This window comes from Mustela putorius, unplaced genomic scaffold (genome assembly GCF_011764305.1).
Source record: "Mustela putorius furo isolate JIRA1106 unplaced genomic scaffold, ASM1176430v1.1 tig00000040_pilon_pilon_pilon, whole genome shotgun sequence".
NCBI lineage: Eukaryota > Metazoa > Chordata > Mammalia > Carnivora > Mustelidae > Mustela > Mustela putorius.
The window spans coordinates 2042119-2063428 of NW_025421261.1; the positions used below are offsets into that span (position 1 = coordinate 2042119).

The following is a 21310-nucleotide window of genomic DNA, read 5'->3' on the forward strand; positions in this document are numbered from 1 at the left end:
TGAAAAGCAGGTTGTTTTCAGGGATTATAAATAACAAATGACGAGAAAGTCCCAACAGTATCCCAAACTAAAAATTATGGCTTTACTACAGCGAACAGGAATTTTGGTATGAAGTACATTTGAAAAATGTAATTGGGAACTGTGTCATCATCCAAGCCCCGGGTGGAACTCTTCCTTTTAGTTTGATTTTATAGATGAGAACGAAAGATTTTAGAAGTTTAACGTTAAGAGTAACCTGTTAAGTTGGCGATAGTGACATCTTTCCAAATGTGTCCCCTGAGGCAAGGAAACAACAGCAAAGGTAAACTGTTGGGACTCTGTCAAAATAAAAGCTACAGCAAGGGAAACACCCAACACAGCTGAATGACGACCTACCAAATGGGAGAAGATCCGGCGAATGATGTATCTGTAAAGGATTAGTATCCAAAATATACAAAGAACTTACACAACTCAACACCAAAAAACCCCCAAATAATCCAGTTAAACAAATGAGCAGAAGACATGACTAGTCATTTCTCCAAGGAAGACATCCAGATGGCCAACAGACACATGGAAAGATGCTCCACATCACCCATCACCAGGGAGATGGAAATCAAAAACACAGTGAGATGCCACCTCACACCTGTCAGAACTGCTAAAATCAGAAACACAAGAAACAAGCGCTGGTGAGGATGTGGAAAAAACGGAACCCTAGTGCACCGACGGGAATGCAAACTGGTGCAGCCACTGTGGAAGGAAGTGTGGTGGCTCAGTCATTAAGCTTCTGCCTTTGGCTCAGGTCGTGATCCCAGGGTCCTAGGATTGAGCCCCACATCCAGCCCCACATCAGGTTTCCTGATGAGTGGGGAAGCCTGTTTCTCTCTCTCCCATTCCCCCTGCTTGTGTTCCTGCTCTTGCTCTCTGTCAAATAAATAAATAAAATCTTAAAACAAAAACAAAAACAAAACAGACTACCCTGTGATCCAGTCACCACTCTACTGCGTAGTTACTCAAAGAATACAAAGACACTAATTAGAAGAAATACATGCACCCCTACATTTATTGCAGCATTAGTTACAATAATTAGCCAAACTAGATAGCAGCCCAAGTGCCTATCAATAGACAAATGAAGACGATGTGATACACAGAGAGAATGAAGTATTATTCAGTCGTAAAAAAGAATGAAATCTTGCTATTTGTAGCAACGTGGATGGAGCTAGATAGAGTATAATGCTAAGTGACAGAAGCCACTTAAAGAAAGACAAATATACATGATTTTACTCATACGTGGGATTTTGAAAGAAAACAAACAAAGGAATGAAGAGAGACACACCAAGAAACAAACTCTTAACGATAAAGAACAAACTGAAGGGAGGTGGGGGCGGTGGGAGAAACGTGCCAGGGACTAAGAGTGCACGTCCTCTGATGAGCACTGACAAGGCACAGAATGGTGGAATCACTGTATTGTACACCTGAGCCTAATACAACACTGCATATTAACTAAACTGGAATTAAATTAAAGAAAAATAAAAAAGAGTAACCTGTTGACTTGTTACCACTACTTATATTTCATTTATTTTTTAAAGAAAATGTTTTATAATTATTCCTAAGCCTTGGTATCTGCATAATAACTAGATGCTCAAAAATCAATCCACAAATGACTTTCTGAGCCCAATATTTCCAACAGTGCGATTGACTAAAATGCTTAATATTTACGTTTTGGATATATTATGTTTAAATAGTCACTAGTGATTCTGAGGTTATTTAAATAGTTTACTAGTGTGTCCCATTTCTATGTTGGTCTCTTCAATCTAATTTCATTGGTATTTCATTCTCAATTCAAGGTATCAGCCTATAAATTAGAACTAAAACAGTGAATTTTAAACTGTTCTGTATTTTCTGTGTAATTGGCCAATTAAATCTGAAACATAAAGTAGAATTTAATTAGCAAACTAAATTTTCCAATAACATATTTAAAATTCAAAGAAAGTTAATACTACTCATTCACTCACCACCTACCTATGTGACTCTGGCAATTACCTGACCTTTCTGAGCCTCAGCGTCCTTATCTATAAAATGGGGATAAATGTACTTTGCAGTGAGTTGTTTTAAAAATTAGTGCAACATACCTAAGGTCACTAGCGTAGTATCTGGTACGTAAGTGTTTCTCTAGAGATTATGCTGCGTTTGGTTATTAATGATGGTATTAATAATGTTGGTGATGTGTGCTGTCTTCATGGAATTATATTCTTAAACAATTTTTTTAGTTAAGTCTATTCTTGACTTTCTATGCTGGCCATGACAGTTTTGGATCCTAACACTGTCCCAACATCGCTATAATTACCTAAAGTATATGTTGCATTGGGGTCTTTCCTGATTTTGTATCTTTGCCTGTTTTAAAGTCATAGGGATAGAAGGCAGAACACAGGGTACACAGTCAATGGTACTGTCACGGCATTGTCTGGTGACAGCAGCCACACTCGCGGTGAGCAGAGCATGGCATACAGACGCGTTGTCGAATCACTATCTGGTACACCGGAAGCTAACGTAACATTGTGTCTCAACTGTACTTCAATTAAAAAATAAATAAGTAAATAAAATAAATTATAAACAAGCAATTACAAATAAGTAAATTAATAATAAATAATAAGTAAATTAATAGGTTAATTAATACAGCCAATGGAAAACAGTATGGAGCTTCCTCAAAAAATTAAGAACAGAACTACCATACGCTACAACAAAATTAAAAAAAAAAAAAAAGGAAAAGAAGCTAAAGTTTGCTCTGTTTCCAAGTCTTGCTTGTTCCTTATAATTCCCTGTAAAAAAATTGCTGTTTCTATCCACATTATACTTTTTTAATTTTTTAAAATATTTTATCTATTTATTTGACAGAGAGAGATCATAAGTAGACAGAGAGGCAGGCAGAGAGAGAGAGAGGGAAGCAGGCTCCCCGCTGAGCAGAGAGCCCGATGCGGAACTCGATCCCAGGACCCTGAGATCATGACCTGAGCTGAAGGCAGCGGCTTAACCCACTGAGCCACCCAGGTGCCCCTATCCACATTATATTCTTAATGAAATATTTCTAATATACACTTGAAATACTAAAGATCTAAGAATTTGATATTAAAATAATACTAATTCAGGGTTGTTTGATTTATAAATAATATCTAAAATAAAATTTTATCTAACCAATCAAGAGTTAAGGTAATTCTACTATAAGAATAAAACTATGATCAAACCATTGTCCTTAGAGATTTATATTAAAAGCATTTAAAGACTAGAGATCACCAAAAGTGTTGTCATCTAGTTAAGGGAAAAAGACCACTTAATAGAAGTGTATTTGGTTAATTTAAATCAAAGTGATTGATTTTCATTTAACATTTGTCCACTACTGATAACTCAGGTTGGAAAATCAATTTCAGAGACACCCAATGGGAGAAGGGTTCCATGTAGTTATATATATTTAATGACAGAAACACATTAGTACTTCACTGCTTACCATAGCACTAAATAAAAGAAAATTTGTGTTTAAATTACTTTGCAGTTGTGACACAAGGCAGCAAATTGCAACATATCAAAATGACAATAGAGATAATCCAATATCTTCTCTTTTTCTGAAAGAAGAAAAACAGTGAGAAATAGACTAGCCTTAAAAAGACAGAAAACTGGCATAAAATTTAAATGCTCTCTTAAATCTGTATTCTTTCTATTTTCTTCCATATGGAGTTATTTTTATTTAATTTATTTAAAGCATAATAGCAGCAGAGTATCCATTATGGATCTAGAATCATAGTATCGTTATCGTTTTCCAACAGGTTTCAGAATATGGTGAGGAATATGTGCAACATTTTAGCTTTTAAAGTAACTTGTAAAATATTTGTATGTATCATTTTTTATTTTAATTCCAGTGAAGTTAACATACAGTGTTATATTAATTTCAAGTTGTTTGTGTGTAGTATTAAAATTATTGATGGGCTCGGGCACCTGGGTGGCTCAGTGCTTAAGCCTCTGCCTTATGCTCAGGTCATGATCTCAGGGTCCTGGGATCGAGTCCCCATCCAGCTCTCTGCTCAGCAGGGAGCCTGCTTCCCCCTCTCTCTCCGCCTGCCTCTCTGCCTATTTGTGATCTCTCTCTGTCAAATAAATAAATAAAATCTTTAAAAAAATATATTGATGGGATTACAAAATGTCTAATCACTAAAAAAGTACTAATTAGTTTAGACAAGTTTGTAAACAACAGACTGAACTTTCTACTGACATAAATTTTTTTATTCATCAGAATTTACTAAAGCCTGCTAAGAGACAGTGCACAATGTCCTGGGGATAGCCGTGTGAACGCTGTGGGGAAAGTCCTGTCTTCATATCACTGGCTTGGTTCAAATTAGGGGAAAAAAGACAAGACTGCTAGAATTCAAAGATGTCTTTGTGATCACTTTTTTCTCTATATACACATCAGAAAACTGAAGACCAGAGAGAAGAGGCAATTTGTGCTGGATTTAAAGCTAATCAATGACAGTATAGGGATCTAAGCCTCTGGATTCCCAATGTAATGATCTTACCAATATGTCACCAAGGGCTTTAGGACTTCTGTAATCCTGCTTCTTCTCATAATTTACTTCCCTAATCCCCAAGTTCTTGTCCCAGGCTAGAACATTAGTGTTCCTGGAATACACAGATATGCCCGACCTCTTGTGCCTTTGACCGTGGTCTTCTTTCTGGAGCGTGGAACTGCAGGCCCGGGGGAAAAAGATAAATTACACAACTTCTCAGGTCCTCTATGACGTAAAAGATCCTTATCAACTTTCGGAGAACTCTACTGCCACTTCTAAATGTTATCTTCTATTTACAGATGCATGCAAAAGTGAATGTACATTACATAGAGACGGAGTAACGTACATGCGGTCTGTATATATTCCAAAACAATTTATTGATATGGACATTGATACAAAATTAATAATTTCTGTATCAAAAGAACCAGATTCAAAACTGAAATTTTAAAAGTACTTCCCGACCTGTGTAATTTTCTTAATTCGGTCAGTTATTGTCTGAACAGGAAGGAAAAGAAAGCATTGCCCTGAGAAACGACAGCAGGGCGAAACGGAGCGCTCACTGAACCAGAAACCGGAAAATGTGGGTTTGAATCCAGGTTCTATTATTTTCCAGCAACATAACCTCGGGAAATTCACTAAACACCTCAGTCTCACACTCTTCATGTCTAATATGGGAATACTACAGACACCTCACTCTGAGCACAATGAAGTGTTGGATATACTGAACAGAACTGTTAGCTGGATTTGAGTTCTGAATCTTTCCTATGAAAGACTCCCCCTGGGTGGTGGGGTTATGGACATTGGGGAGGGTATGTGCTATGGTGAGTGCTGTGAAGTGCGTAAGCCTGACGATTCACAGACCTGTACCCCTGGGGATAAATAATACATTAGATGTCAATAGAAAAATTTAAAATTGTTTTTAAAAAAAGGGAAGATTTCCTCTTTCCTGAAGTAAGCAGTGCCCTCAACAAGTACCGGCAGTGCTGCCCCACTAGATGCATAAACACTCCTCAAGTACGCATGAACATACACACATGAACACACACATACATTCATGTACACTGGTATCACACACCTGAGCTGCATTTATCTATCTACATATCCCTAAGACGCAAGGAAGAAAACCCCTGAAAAATCAAGATAAATATCTGAAGCCATGAAACTCTTTTTTGGTCGCTAATAAACCTAAACTGATATCAAACCTTTAGCAAAAAAAGAATAGGATTCCTACTGGAAAAAGTGTTACCTTATCCAAGAAACCCCTTGACTTCTTGACAATCCACGAGACTTGCTATTTCAAAATTTTTGTATGATTCTTTCTCGTGAGTCATAATGAAAGGACTATAGACAAAGACAAAAACATTGATAAAGGGGCTCAGCTCTACAGGAGAACACAAATTATCTCCACTCTTGTCGCAAATTGATTTGAGAACCTTTCAAGAGGATCATGTTACTGCCCAGCTCCAATCCCTTACTGGCTGTCCACGAACTATAAATTAAGAGCTAAGCTGTTGACATATGCACATTTTTGCTTGTCTCTCCAATAATTATTGTGTATAAAAATAAATAGGTGAATAAATAAATACTATTTCACTTTCATGCTTTTTCTTATTTACATTTAGAGCTAATATAAAAGAAGAAAACAGGCACCTGGGTGGCTCATTTGGTTAAGCCACAGACTTCCAGCTCAGGTCATGATCCCAGAGTCCTGGGATCGAGTCCCACATCGGGCTCTCTGCTTAGCAGGGACCTGCTTCTCCCTCTGACCTTCTCCCCTCTCATGCTCTCTCTCACTCTCTCTCTCTTTCAAATAAATAAATAAAATCTTTTTTAAAAATGAAAAGAAGAAAACATTGCTGCAAAGAATAAACATATATGTCTCAAGCCAAATCCGTGATTTCAAATTTGTAGACACTAATATTTAAGTCGCTGACTATAACTTGCTACTGAAGTTTAGTTCACAGTCGTCAGAAGTCAGTTATACATGTAAAAACTAATTTATTGCGTTGCATATTTTCACTGAAGCCCTCTTTTTTTTTTTTTTTTTTATTTTGCATGGAGAACATGAGATTTAATCCTGAAACCGTATTCTTAAATTTTGATTCTTATGTGCTTTTACAGATTTAATCTGGAAGAATTGCAAGTCATTTTTCTATAGCCAAAATATTCATAATAGAGTTTTCTGTGATTTCACATTTTAAAGTATCACAGAATAATAACACAGATTTAATAGTGAAAGAGTAACCCGACAAACATGAATGGAACAGCTAGGGGGGAAAACAAAAGAGATTTTAAGTAGATGTCTTAGTCATTTCAAGGGTCAGTTTCATTCCAAATGATTAATGCCTCACGGTAGTGGCGTAGGCAACCTTACAAACATATAATTTGCAGCTTATTATTTAAATAAACACTTGACTTTCCTATTGCATGTGTTTCAGAGGAATAATCTTTCTTCCTCGTTTTTCATGTTTTTCCTCTTTCTTCCCCTGTTTTCCTCTTTCTGCTCCTGATGCTCCCTCCTTCTATTCTAGCCCATAATCCGACATTTCCTCTTCGGTGAAGTATTTTGTATGCTAGTAACCATGAAAGTAATATCATTCAGATTTACTGCTGATGCTGTACCTAGGGATTTTATTTGGATTTATTGTTACTTATCTATAATTCCTAACTGCCCTACAGTAACTGTCAAAAGGTGAAGGCCTGAATATTAACCCAGGGAAATGTTTGAAAGATGTAAATGAAAATATTTATGTAAGTCTCTCTCTCTCTCTCTCTCTCACACACACACACACATACACACACACCCTACTCTCCCTCCTAAACCTCTTATCTCATAAAAGAGCATCTGATGCCAAAGCCTGAACAGTGCATTAAAGGCTTAACTTCAGTATTAATAACTCAGATTTAAAACTCTTGACAATTAATTAAGATTAATGACAGAAGTCACCCCCTTTTCCTCAGTGTGACGCCTCCTCCTATCCCTTCAATTTCTCATTCCTGTAACCATTCCACGCTCACTTCAGGCTGTGAAAACCCAAGGTCCTAAAAGTTTGTTCCTGTTCTCTGTTGCCTTTTGTATCTGAGATTAACGAAGTAGACATTAGCAAATTTACAACCAACAGCTCAGACAGCTGGCCTACTTTAAGCAGTTAATGGAAAAGGAACTAATCTAGTTAAGAGCATAGGACTAGTTCATAAATCTGGATTCAGAGGACAGATAAAGCCATCACACCTCTTCTGGAGAGTATGAACTGAATTCAATCATCAGCCCTCTTCTCTCTGCTCCGAAGAGCCAGCATCTCCATGAACTGGACCAACACGGCGCTCAGAGCTAGCATAAGCCACATACAGCTCTGCACAGAGACGATTATAGAAGAGACTGCCTGCCATTAATATACGATGTCACTGGGACAAACAGATCTAGCAAGAACTCCAGTTGCTGAAAACTCTTCTTGGATCAAATGCTCAGCAAAGACTAAATCTGATTTAGAAAAAGAGGAGAACAGGGGCCCCTGGGTGGCTCAGTGGGTTAAGCCTCTGCCTTCACTCAGGTCATGGTCTCAGGGTCCTGGGATCGAGCCCCGCATCCGGCTCTCTGCTCAGTGGGGAGCCTGCTTCCTCCTCTCTCTCTGCCTGCCTCTCTGCCTACTTGTGATCTCTGCCTGTCAAATAAATAAATAAAATCTTAAAAGAGAGAGAGAACAATATAACTGCAAACAACAACATATGAAACATATCCTGACAAAGAGAATTAATAAAAATGATAACCTTTTATCCATTCAGAATTCCACCCAAAAGAAAATGGTGTCTTGTTTTTGTAACTCAGTAAATGTGCAGTAGATTGAATTATAAATTAATTATCATCCAAAATGATAAATCTCAGCCCCACATAAATAACACTTTTATATATCAGCATCCTCAGCCATATCTTTATAAGAAGTAACTCAAATTTATCAAATTTCAGAACTGCTCTGAAGTCTTAATTTTCTTAGTAGCTTAGTCTCAGGGGAAGAATCATGAACCTAAAATCATAAGTCCTGATAACAAAAATTCTAAAGTGTATAAAGTCAAAATGATGTATCTCCTGAGAATCACTAGAGTTTAACGCATATATTCATCAATAGCTCATTGTTTTGCATTATAGTGAAATATTGTGATTTGCTGGCCTAAGATTCCATACGCAGAATTAGAAAGCTAACGTCTTGACCCTGTTCATTGAGTTGCGGAAACCATCGACTTAGATACATGAGATGAAGCGTAGAGGGAACAACGGCCAGAAAAGCTGTGTAGTTAGTAACTACGGTTTGGAAGCCATACGTAGAGACCTGGTGACAACAGGACACCCAAGAAGAAATTCATATACGCTCTCAGTGGTAGTCCGCAGAATTTAAGAGAGACGAGGAATTGTCTAATGATGGCAGCGAAGCAGCGCCCATCCAGGCGCTCTCTGGAGAACACAGTGACTCGTGAGACTAACAAGAGACCAAGGATTAAACCTCAGGAGTCAACCAAAGTTAAGAGGAGGGAAAAGAGAGAAACGAATGATGTAGAGAAAGAAATCCAAGAGTAAACACACTTAACTCTAGATATAGCTTTTATCTGTACACTATAGATATAAATGTGCTATTTGAATTCTTTATTGAAATGTGTTTTACAGATTTACTTTGTTAGATAAGCAATGTAGGATATGATATATGACAAGATATCATGTGGATAATTGCATAACCATATAATCCTTTTGAGGATAGCCCATTCTCATTAGGGTAGATCTTAATGATATTTGAGTAAAATTTACTGAATTCATCATCAACTCTTCATTAAGATACCATTAGTGTCAGGAAATGGTTCTAATAGAAGAATTTACTGTAAGCAGAAAACCGTGCTTGGTTTAAGAAAAAAACTGTTTGAAATCTTTAATTTTGATCCAAAACAAAAATGTGCTTAGTACTGGGGCGCCAGGGTAGCTCAGTGGGTTAAAGCCTCTGCCTTCGGCTCAGGTCATGATCCCAGGGTCTTGGGATCGAGTCGAGTCCCGCATCAGGCTCTCTGCTCCATGGGGAGCCTGCTTCCTCCTCTCTCTCTGCCTGCTTCTCTGCCTACTTGTGATCTCTGTCTGTCAAATAAATAAGTAAAATCTTTAAAAAAAAAATGTGCTTAGTACTGGAGAAGACTCTAAAATATAGGTATAATATAAACTATTTTCAGCATACTAACCTGCTAAGAAATATTATGGAACTCTAAAGTTCAGGAAATCAGATACATTTTTTTTTCCACATTCTTGGAAGTGAAAAGACCTCTTTAAGGAGAGAGATAAGAGGTACAATGGCTTTGAAATGGGAGCAAGTTTGTAAAACCTACCTCAACTTCATTAATTTTAAAAAGGGAAGAAAGAAAAAAAAAACACTCAAGAAATTCCTTGGAACCCTTTGAAATAAAATTTTTAATCCAGTCATACAATGGTAAACAAGTGAATGCCCACCAGTATTTCTGAAACAATTTCTCTCAAAGTTTGAATAGTAAATCATTTTTACTCCATACCTGAAAGTTATATCAGTTACAAACTTCTCAGGTATTAGAGGTTGCAATTTGTTTCTGTGCAGAAGTAACAAAAACTATAAAGACACGAAGCAATTTTAAAAAGGACTTACTTAGAGATTAGAAGTGTGTATTATAAAAATCCAAGTGTTTTATTTAGAAATAAAAATGAAAGATATTTAGCAAAAAAAAAAACTTATTTCTCCTTAAAGTATATATTTATATAATATGTTCATATAAAATCATTTTGAAGAATAAGGGAGCAATAAAAGCTTCCTATTCAAGCCAATTTCCTTACATGAGTTACAAAGCTTTCCTTAAACTAAACTTACAAATGGGGGTCTGGTAGACATGAAGGCACCAACATAATGTACTTTGTTAAAATAATAAACTGTCTACAAAATTTAATGCATTTTTTTCTCCCGTTGGCCTGGGTCCTTTGAGCTCTACATTGAAAGCTGAATATTTAATATATGCAGAATAATACAGATTTTTGTAAATTATTAGAATTATAAAGTGATTTACTTAAATATATTTAATCCTCCATAATTAATATTGTAAAAGGCTACACATAAAGTACTCAAAATGGTTAAAAACAAAGGTGAAAACCTGTATCTGTGCTGACATTTCTGCTCCCAGATGGATGATTTAATCGTTGTCCTCAAGATGTTCTACAGCAATCCTGTATATTAAGGCTAAGAAAATAATGTATTTAGCCCTGGACAACCAATATTAAGTCTCAATATTTTTGAAGTATTGTTTTAGTGTGACAGAACTCACTGATGATTTTTTTAAAAAGCTTGTTTCTAAGATCAGCACATTAATTTCAGAAGAGGGTATTTACACTAATATAGTAATTTTTGTCTCTTGACCTTCAAAAGCTGGTTGACCAATTTTAACCAAGATATCTAACCAAGAAAATCTAAACTTATAAGTCAATATAATATATGTATGAGGCCAGTAAATCCAAATTATGCTTGGCTTGGGGGGTTAAGAAGCCAATTAAGTATCCAGGTTCTATTTATACTTTCTTTGAAGAAATAAGTCTTTTTTGGTAGTAATTTAAATTATTACAGTTCACATATTTTATATTTCAGTTTAGGGAACCAAACTGAACCAGTACTTTTGCCTGCTTTTATCTATAATTAAGAGACAGTTTTATTTAACCTAAGAAATAGTATCAAAAAAGTAATCTATTTCCTGAAATTATTATTTTCCACTGAAACAGGCATTAGTTGATAACACACATACTGAGAAAATATGTTCTACATGGATCTACACAGATATATTTAGAGTAAACATACACACACACATATCCACACATACTCAGTGGGATTACAGGAATAATGGCATGTCCGTGTGTTATTCAAGTAAAAATTTATCTTTCAAATACGTATAAGCCAAAGCTAATTACTTCTACTAATTTAAGCAGGATATTTCAGGTATTTTAAGGGTGCCCCAAATATAGACAAGAGATAATCCGAATGAAAGACAGCATATATAAGACAAAGGCTAGGAAACTGACGGTAGTTTTTTTCCCAATCGTGTCAATCACAATTGGTTTCAACCATCATATAAAATTTCAGATCTTACAAAAATAAAAGGTAAGCAATCACTTGAGTATTTAAAAAAAAAAAAAAAGCTTGATATTTTCCTCTATTCTTTCGTTGAAGGATTCAAAAAAGAAAAGGTGTGAAGCTACCCGGAACATTCTGTGTACACGAGGCCTCAATGACCCAGCCTAAAATAAAGGGTTTTCTTACAGCTCTTAAAAAATCTACTGCAAAGTCCAGCTACAGGACACAAAATATTAAGAAGGAAGCTAACACCTAAGTGTAAAAACGCACTCCCTAGCAGCGGAAGTCCAAGCACTGAAAACTTCTGAAATATCCGATCGCTTGAGGGAAGGTTTCAATCTGTTCAGAAACACCCACGGGTGGTTCACACTTCGCAGATGCCACGGGGAGCGCAAAGGCAGGGGCACAGGCCCTCTCCCAGCAGAAGGCGATTCGGTCTGAAGATGGAGTGTCTAAGAGCCCCGAGCGCTGGGTGAGGGAAGCAGCTGGCCCTCACCCTGCTCCGGGGGGTCGGAGCGTGGGAGCAGCTGCCCTGCGAGGCCGGTCGGCTCCTTCCCCACCGGAGACCTCAGCAGCGGGACGCGCGGCCAAGGGAGCGAGGGCCCGAAGCAGAGGTGGGAACAAGGGGGCCGCCGTCCTCGCTCGCCCTTGAGGTCACCAGGTTTCTCCCGAGCCTTTTAAATGAACCTGGGCTTTGTTCTCAGATATGTTTTTTCTTTTCGTATAGACTTTTTTAAAACCAGAGGGCAGACATTGGGCTCTGGCAAAAGGACTGCATTTTTGAAAGCAGCTACCGTCCATCTTTCCAAACCCGAAAATGCTACCTGCGCAACGAAGCAAGTCCTCCTCGTGCAATACCCGTGGCTTAACTGGGAACGCACTAGGCGCCTCTGCGGCTCCTGCGACCGCGGACGGAGGCAGCTCGGCTGTCCTCGAGCATCTCCCCCAGGCCGCTGTCCCCGGCTGCTCGCGCTGCAGAGCACGCCTTTGCCTTAGCGCCCAGGGACCCTGCAGGGGTCCCTCAGCTGAGGGCGCCCGAACTGCCTTCAAACTAACGGTTGGCACGAGCACAGACTATTGCGTGGCCGCACCCTGGAGACCGCACTGAAACGCCGCGTCGTGGGAGCGTGCGGGGGTCGCGATCTTTGCCAGGTTCCCGCTCGGAGCGCACGTCCCGCAGCCCTTGTCGGCCGCACCTGCAAGACAGAGCGGGAAACGCCCCAGAAAGAAACACGCCTGAACCTGCAATCCTGGCTTCTGACTCAACGTTTTACTTTAATATCCAAAAAGCCAACGGGCTTTTCTAACTCTTGTTTTGCTAAAAATGCGCATCCGTCCGAAAATCCTCTCCCTCACGCCCCTGGGTGAGAAGTCGCGACGCCGTCTTGAAAGCAGAGCGTGGACCCGCCCGGACCCACCCGCCCAGCGCGGCCCCGGCCCTTCCCCTGCGGCGCCCGGGTCCACGCGGCCGCCGGGGCGCGGCGCCGGCCGAAGGTGAGCGCAACCTGGGCGCGGCCCGGACGCCCCCGGAGAGGAAACCGGTCGGTGGAGCCGCTCCGCGGCCGGCCGCGCTTCCCTCCGCGCCGCCGGCAGCCCCCGCCCTCCGCAGCGGCCCGCGCGGGATGCACCGACCCCTTGTTGTCGCACAACAAACGCCGCTTTGAAACGCGGGCGCGCCCCCGCCGCGCTCCGCAGCCCGTTTGATGCGCGCCTTCAAACGCGCCCGGGGCTCCGCGGCGGCGGCTGGCGCGGGGGCCGCAATCTGGACGCGCGGCCCCCCCCGCCCCCCCGGACCCGCGGCGGCAGATGCTGCGGCGCCGCGCGGTCTCCGGAGCCGCCCCGCGCCCGCGCCCCCCAGCGCCGCCAAGGCGGGCGCCGTCAGATCTCTGTTTGCGCCCAAGGCGAGCCGCGGAGCGCAGCTGCGTCCGCCCGCGCTCGCGCCTTTGGTGTCTCGGGCCTCCGGGCAGCGCGCGCGGGGCCGGGACGGCGCAGCCTCCGCGGACGGCCGGGCCAGCCGCCGCCGCCCGCACCCCGCGCCCCGGGCCCGCGCCTGAGCCGGGGGTGGGGGGAGGGGGGCGCGGCGCCGCCGGAGCATCCCCTCCCCGCACGAGGGAGCGCGCGGCGCCGTCGGAGCATCCCCCCCCGCACGAGGGAGCGCGCGGCGCCGTCGGAGCATCCCCCCCCCCGCACGAGGGAGCGGTTGGTGCCGCCGGAGCATCCCCCCCCCCGCACGAGGGAGCGCGCGGCGCCGTCGGAGCATCCCCCCCCCCCGCACATGGGAGCGGTTGGTGCCGTCGGGGCGCGGCGGGGCAACCGGGGTCCGCCGAGCCCCGCGCCACGTGCTCCTCGCGCCGAACCCCCGGAGGCCGCGCCCGCGGGACGCAGCTTCCAGGTCAGACACAGGACGGTTGTCCCGCGCCACGACGCGCCGAGGACCCCGCGCTACGGGGGAGCCTCCGCCCAGCCCGGCCGCCGCCGTGTTGCGGTCTCCGCGCGGCCTCGGCTCGCCGGCCCCGTGTGTTGGGTTTCAAGACCGACGACGACCGGCGACGACCGACGACGACTCCGGTAACGCTCGCGAAGGACACGCGCTCTTGCTGGTCTCGACAACACGGAGCCACTGCCTCGCCTCCCGCGACCCGAAACGCCTCCAGGGCCTCCGCTGGCTCCGGCACCGCACACGCCGCTTTGGACGCGTGGCCGGGCGGCCCCTCCGACACGTGCAGGCCGGGCCGGCACAGGCTTCGTGAGCTCCGGAAAATACATAATTTGCAAAACTTTTCACCCACTAATATGCTGATAAGAAAGTTTCTTCTAAAAAGACTGTCCTGAATAGCTAATAACATCTGCTCCCTGCGCTGCTCCACACGCCAAGACCAACGTTTGGCGGCGACGGAGGTCTCTGACCTAAGCTAATACGACACTACCTACCAATTTCCTAATATTCAATGGGAAAATTTAATGGAACAATAGGTTTGTGAAATAAAAGTGATTAAGTTTGGAAGGACAATGATTATCCCTACTCTATATGCCTATAAAGTACACACACACGAAACCGTTCATGACAGTCCTAGTAATCCAACATATTTTAATTAAGTACTGACAGGATTCATAGGAGTAAGACTGAAGATAGGATTTTACCCTTCCATGTGCTACGGTATCCAATCACAGGTCAATACGAGTACCTAAAGCTGTCCGAAAAACCCCTAGACCAGTTTCCCCAATCAGTGGTTCCACTCTGGGTTACCTGGAGTGTGCGACCCAAAGAGCCAGAGAAGCGGGAACCACTGCCACTTGCACATCTTGGTCTCCTAAACTGAAAATGTTCTCTATTCCATGTAATCTAGGAGACAATCCAGGTCTACACATACTGAACTCGTGAAAAATCAGTCCATCTAATTTTTGAGGGCTTAACTAGCCACAGTAAGTAGAAGGTAATGATGACCCATGATCTTCTTCTCATGCATAAACAAAGCGTTACCAAAGCAAATCATCCCATTTTAATATCATCCACCAAATGTACGTCAAAATTAGCAGTGCAAAATATGCTCTACATCCTGATTCTTTTTCTACCTCTGGGTCCTCTTTTTCTCACTAGGTAAATCACTTTGTTTCTCAATTGAAAGATACTATAATGGCAAAAAGGTATTGGAATTTAAGAAATATTATTGCTCTTTTTTCAAATCAAATTTGTGGGATGCTCATGAGTCCATACAGATTATGCCTCTGCACCATGCAACCGTGATTTTATATAAATGAGTAATTAAATATTACTTTTCTGGATGATATTATATGATGTATTTCAGTTCCTGTAAAGTCTTTTAAAGTTGACCAACTCATTTACTAAGATTACGTGTCTTATGAGTGGTCAGATTTTGGGGAGACACAAATATCACAGAGTCCCATGGCTGCCCTTGTCGGTAACAATATTTACTGTGCTCCTGAGGATAAGAATAGAGCGACTGAAGAGCTTCATTCATGCAAAAGAAGCCAAAAAGAAAATTAGCAGAGAATGTAAGAAATGCATAAACTAGTATAAAAATTAGCAAACCTGCAAATGAAAGCCAGCCTGCCTTCCTGCCTTCCATCTGTCCATCCATTCATCCATCCAGCCATCCTCATCGTCCTATTTGTTTCTTCTCGAAAACACTTCCCACCAGGCCTTTCACTTTCTATTAGCCACAGTGGTCTGGTAACAAAAGACGCTCCTTCATACACCACCTGTGTCATCTCTACCTGTTGTCCAAGCAAAGGATAAGCGATCCGTGGGGAATTCTCAAACCGGACTTCCGAAATGGTTGAACTCAGATGTTTTTTAAAATGACCCTCAGTTCACAGAAGTAAAATTTTAAAGATGTATATATTTTTGTATATGACGCACCACGCTAAAGTGTGTAACACTGAACATAACTTAGTTTGGCGCCGCAAAATAGCTACTAATTGCTTTGATCATTCCATCCTTGAAAAAACAGCCTATTGCACCTGACTGAACTTCAGCTCCTCTGAAGTTGAGGTGAATAAAGTTCACTCACTTCCGAGTTGGTGATCAGGAGGATGGTCAGGGCGGCACACAACGAAATGATCCTGTTCTTGCTAACAGTGTTGTGTCTGAACCAAACCTGTCCGCAGTTACATAAGAAAATGTCTTCAGCAATTTTTCTTACAGTGACAAAAAATAGTGCTAATATATTAAAGAAATCATAACACTAAAGGAATTCTAGCCAAATTTCCATAAACAAAAAAACATCAAATAGGCTTCTTGGGTAGGAAAAATGTATACACATGTATGTGTGTGTACGTATTTTTTTAATGTGAGTGTATGTATATCTCACCATGGCAGATTTCTAGGATGCTTTACAGTCTCCCCTTATCCACAGGCGATATACCTCAAGATCCCCAATGGATGTATGAAACCACAGACAGTATGGAATCCTATGTACACTTTGTTCAAACCCATACATACACACCTATGATAAAGTTTAATTTATAAATTAAGTGCAGTGAGAGATTAGCAAAAATGCCTAATAATAAAATAGAAAAATTACAGTGGTACACTGTAATGAAAGTTATGTAAATGTGGTCTTCCTCTCAAAATATCATTGTCCTGCACCTACCCTTCTTCTTGTGATGCTGTGAGATGAGAAAATGTCTGTGTGACGAGAGGAAGTGAGATGAATGACAGAGTCATTGTGATGTGCCCTCAGGCTGCTCTTGGCCCTCTGGCCGTAAATCAGAAGGATTATCGGCCTCTGGGCCACGGCTGACTACAGGTGACGGGAACAGTGGCTAAGGCAGGACTACCAAAAGACACTTTGATATATTTAAGAAATTAGCTTGCATAAGTGTTGAAAGCACAGAAATATATATTTATACCTGACAGAACAGGAGGCTCTGTCTGTTCCCTGGGCCTCACTGTCGGTAAACAGTAGAGAAAGACTCCAACGACTAATCCCAAGTCTGTCCTTCCCACTTGGGAAAGTGGCAAAACCTCAGAATGTGATGTCCCAGTCCCAGTCAAAGGCTGAAGCAATGAGCGCGCTTATTGGAGTATGTGTAGGACAGACCAGAATGTGTACGTGTTCCTTGAGAAGGGACTCGTGGTAAACCATGGTTCGAAGATGTTTTCTAACAGTAGATGATCATTTATTAAGCGCCCCATGTAATAGGAACTTGCACACAACAATAACTTGTTCCTTCCCCAAGAGTAGGGAAAGCTTTAAGTTCTTTGTGATTATTACTTCACCACCTCTGTCATACGGACCCAGGCACTCCGCTCCTGGCCACCGCACCCCACATACAAACCTCGTCGCCTTGCTGAGGCCGCATCAGGGAAACCCGGTCGTACTGCTGTCTCAGCAGCGCCCAGAGCGCGTCCAGACGACCCTGGGGGAAGCAGGATTTGTAAATGCCGAGGGCACGTATTTGACCTCTAGTCACTAAATAAAGCATTAAAATGAATACGCGAAAGTCTTCTTCTCTCCTCTCATTTCTTCCCTAACCTAAACAAACAAAAATCAATGACAAAAACGAAGTCCTTGCCACTGAGAAACAGCTGTCAGAACGGCTCATGAATGGCTCCTGGACACTTGGTCCTCCCTTACCTGGGGACTGTGGGGTCTAAAGAGGTCATTGCTTCTCTAGCTACAGCCTCTCAGTTAAGTCACAGAAAACTTAGACACTGACCTTAATTGGCGTGTACCACTTCGTCTGAGGAGCCTGGTATGTGGGTTTGGGCCGAGGCGGTCTCGGTCTGACAGGTTCCTCCACTTCTTCGGGAATCTTCACCACAGCGTTCTTGGCTTTCTCTAGCCTCGCACCTTCCTCCGTAGATCCTTTATCCCCCCAACGAACCTTTAACACAAAGGGAAGACACTTGTACCAGACGTCGAGTGTCCTGGAAGAACACACTTATTTAGCAGATGGTCCTCGGGTTCACCATCTTGGAGTAAAGAGATGCGCAGCACCAACTCTAACTTCCTCCTCTTCTGGGACTTCATTAGGTCTGTTCCCCGTCTCGCTAAACACTTACCGTATGCACTGATGGCCGTGGGGGAGGGGACGATGACGGGCAGCTACTATGTGACAACTGCCTTTACTCCGTACCCAAAAAATGCGATGAGATAGACACTACGGATACTCTAGTTTCTTCCTTCCAGTTGAGGAAACCGAGACACAGAAAGGTTAAGTGATGTGCCCAAAGCCACACAGCCAGCAAGTGACAGGGCAGGGATGTGAACCTAAAATAAGTCAGTAAGTTTCAAATAGGCTTGAATTCCACAAGCGTACTTTATTAGTATTTCACAAATGTATTTTATACAAAGGACTCAACTGTTCCAAACTTTTCATCAAACTTTGATCAACACACAGTTGAAAAGTATGATTGAAACATTTAGCCTTTGGAAGTAAAAAATATTTTGTGATTTTTCTTTACTTTTCTAAACTTGACTTTGTGAAGTAGCTTTCAGTCTTTAGTTCTGAGCTCACCTTAATATGGTTATTTGACATACCAGCTTTTCCTTGAGGAAGGCAAATCTGAAAAGGCTCTGCACTGAGAAGAAAAATTCAGGGGCACTAGAGAATGCCACAAATTTTAGGGTATTGCCTTCTCTATAGAGTCTAAATAAATATATACTTATATATATATATATTTATTTATTTATATATTATAAATATATATAAATATACATATAAGTATAAATATATATTTATTTACTAAATAAATAAGTATATAGAGAGACTCTATAGAGAGCCTAAATAAATATATATATATTTATTAGACTCTCTATAGAGTCTAAATAAATATATTATAAATATATATTATATTTATATATAAATATATATTTATATGTATATTATATATTTATATATTACATATACTTATATATTTATATATTATATATATAATTTTATATAACCTAATTATATGTAAACTATAGAGTCAAATTATTGTTTTCCTTATTCTCCAATGAACAGGAATTAAGAGCAAAATCTGAGCTGAGCTTTATCTCCTTATAGGCAAGGTCTTGGCTGTGACCCCTAGAGAAAGACATCATCCAGCAGGAGCGTGGAGAAGACCTACAAAAGCCAAGGACGTTCACAGAGACGACAAAGATGAGGGAAGTGAAACTGCAAAGAACTACAAATGCCTGTCCAGGACACAGGGACTCACCAGAATTACGTGATCTCCACAAAGGGAAAGAAAACTGAATACCTTGTAAAGCATTTTAATGACCTGAGTTCGTGGTTAGGGATACAAGGATTACCGTCCACAGGAAGAACTACCCAAGGCTTCTTGATAAGGCTTACTTAGATGTTTTTACCCTTTTTACTACAATTTTAGAATAGGCTTTTAAACTCAAGTGGACCCTGTTGAGTCATTAAAATGTACCTGCATCTTTCAGCGTGATCAGTGGTACTAGAATGTTTTTTATGAGGTTGTTAAAATTGTTTTAAACACCATTAAACCTTGAGAGCTAGCTAGTTGGCTTTCTTTCCAGAGCAATGACCTTCTCTTTTAATCACAGTGTCTTCATCTAGATAAACTGAAACTTAGGAAATCTTTAGATATGGTTAAACTGAGCTAAAAAACTCTAAAACCAGGATATATACACATACATATATATGTAGACATACATCTATACATGTAGACATACATATATACACATACATATGTATGTATGTGTATATATCCTGTATATACACATACATATGTATGTATGTGTATATATCCTGGCAGTTGTGAAGTCTCAGTTTTAAGGGAAAAAACAAAAAGCAAAAAAAGATACACAGTTAACTCACCAAATAAATGTCGTAACTCAGAAAAGTAATTCAGAATAAAAATGTAAGTAGATAAATGTTACATCTATTTAGAAATTACGGATGTAACATATACAGCGTCCTAGCCTAGCCTTCACAGCTGCTACTGTAGAGGTGAGGGCAATCATAGTCTTCCTCCCAGAATCACTGGAACAGTTCTCAGATAAAGAACACCAAAGTGGCTGATCTGGAGGTTTTGTTTTTGTTTTTGTTTTTTTTTTTAAGATTTTTTTATTTACTTATTTGAGAAAGAAAGCCCAAGCAGAGGGAGGGCAGGGGAGATGGAGACTTCTCATTGAGTGGGGAGCCCGACACAGGGCACAATCCCAGGACTCTGAGATCATGACCTGAGCTGAAGTCAGACGCTTAACCCACTGAACCACCTGACCCGGAGTTCTGACTCAGTGTATTTTAGAGACTCCCCTCTGAAACACTGTTGCTAAGGCCTAAAGAAAACTCATTAATTAAATCCTTAGTGTTAGTTCATGAAGTAGCTGGTCTGTCATCCAAATCACCATCATCACAAACAACCCAATAAATAATTCTCACTCAATCCTAAAGTCTAAAATTAGGAAATATTTTGTGGATTTTTCCTAAAACTCTCAAAAGCAATTACAGGCATACCTCAGAGATACTGGGGGTTCGGTTCCAGACACAACAATAAAGCAAACAGCGTATAATAAATGAGGCAAATGAATGTTTTGGTTTCCCAGTGCATGTAAGTGTTATGTTTACACTATACTGTAGTCCATTAAGTGTGCAATAGCCTTAGTTCTAAAAAAACCAATGTACATACCTTAATTAAAAAATACTTTATTTCTAAAAATTTCTAAGCATCATCTTAGCTTTTTAGCAAGTGGTAATCACTGATCACAGATCATCATAACAAATAATAATAATGAAAAAGTTTGAAATATTGCAAGAATTACTAAGAAGTGACACAAAGACACAAAGTGAGCAAATGCCGTTGGAAAAATGACACTGATAGACTTGCTCAGTGCAGAGTTGCCACAAACCGTCAATTTGTAAAAATAACACAGTATCTGTGCAATAAAGCAGAATTCAATAAAACAAGGTATGCCTGTAAACATATATACGTTCAAATGTAACATTTTAGTATTTTAGTTTAAGCACATGGAGGTACTCAAAAAGGACAGAAAAGAATAAATTGATAAAAAAAAAAGAAGTATTAGCAGAATTAATATGCCTGGCCTTTTTACTATGGAAAAAAACAAAACAAAGCAAAACAAAAAATCAAAGCGCAAGCTTGATAGCTAAATTCTTCCAACTCTACTTGGCTTTCATAATAAACCATAAAATTCCATAATTTCCAGAGAATATTTGGATGACTAG

At 40.9% G+C, this 21310-nt stretch overlaps 1 protein-coding gene across 2 annotated transcripts in view; it reads right to left on the reverse strand.

Moving 5' to 3' along the window:
• The window catches only part of ANTXR2 (ANTXR cell adhesion molecule 2), a 145974-nt gene that overhangs the window by 36299 nt on the left and 88365 nt on the right, over positions 1–21310 (reverse strand). For both annotated transcript variants that reach the window (XM_045070080.1, XM_045070365.1), the window contains 2 exons: positions 17825–17992; positions 17444–17524 (listed from right to left, as the gene is read on the reverse strand). In XM_045070080.1, coding sequence (XP_044926015.1) covers positions 17444–17524; positions 17825–17992 — 249 coding nt within the window. The remainder of the gene's footprint in view (positions 1–17443; positions 17525–17824; positions 17993–21310) is intronic.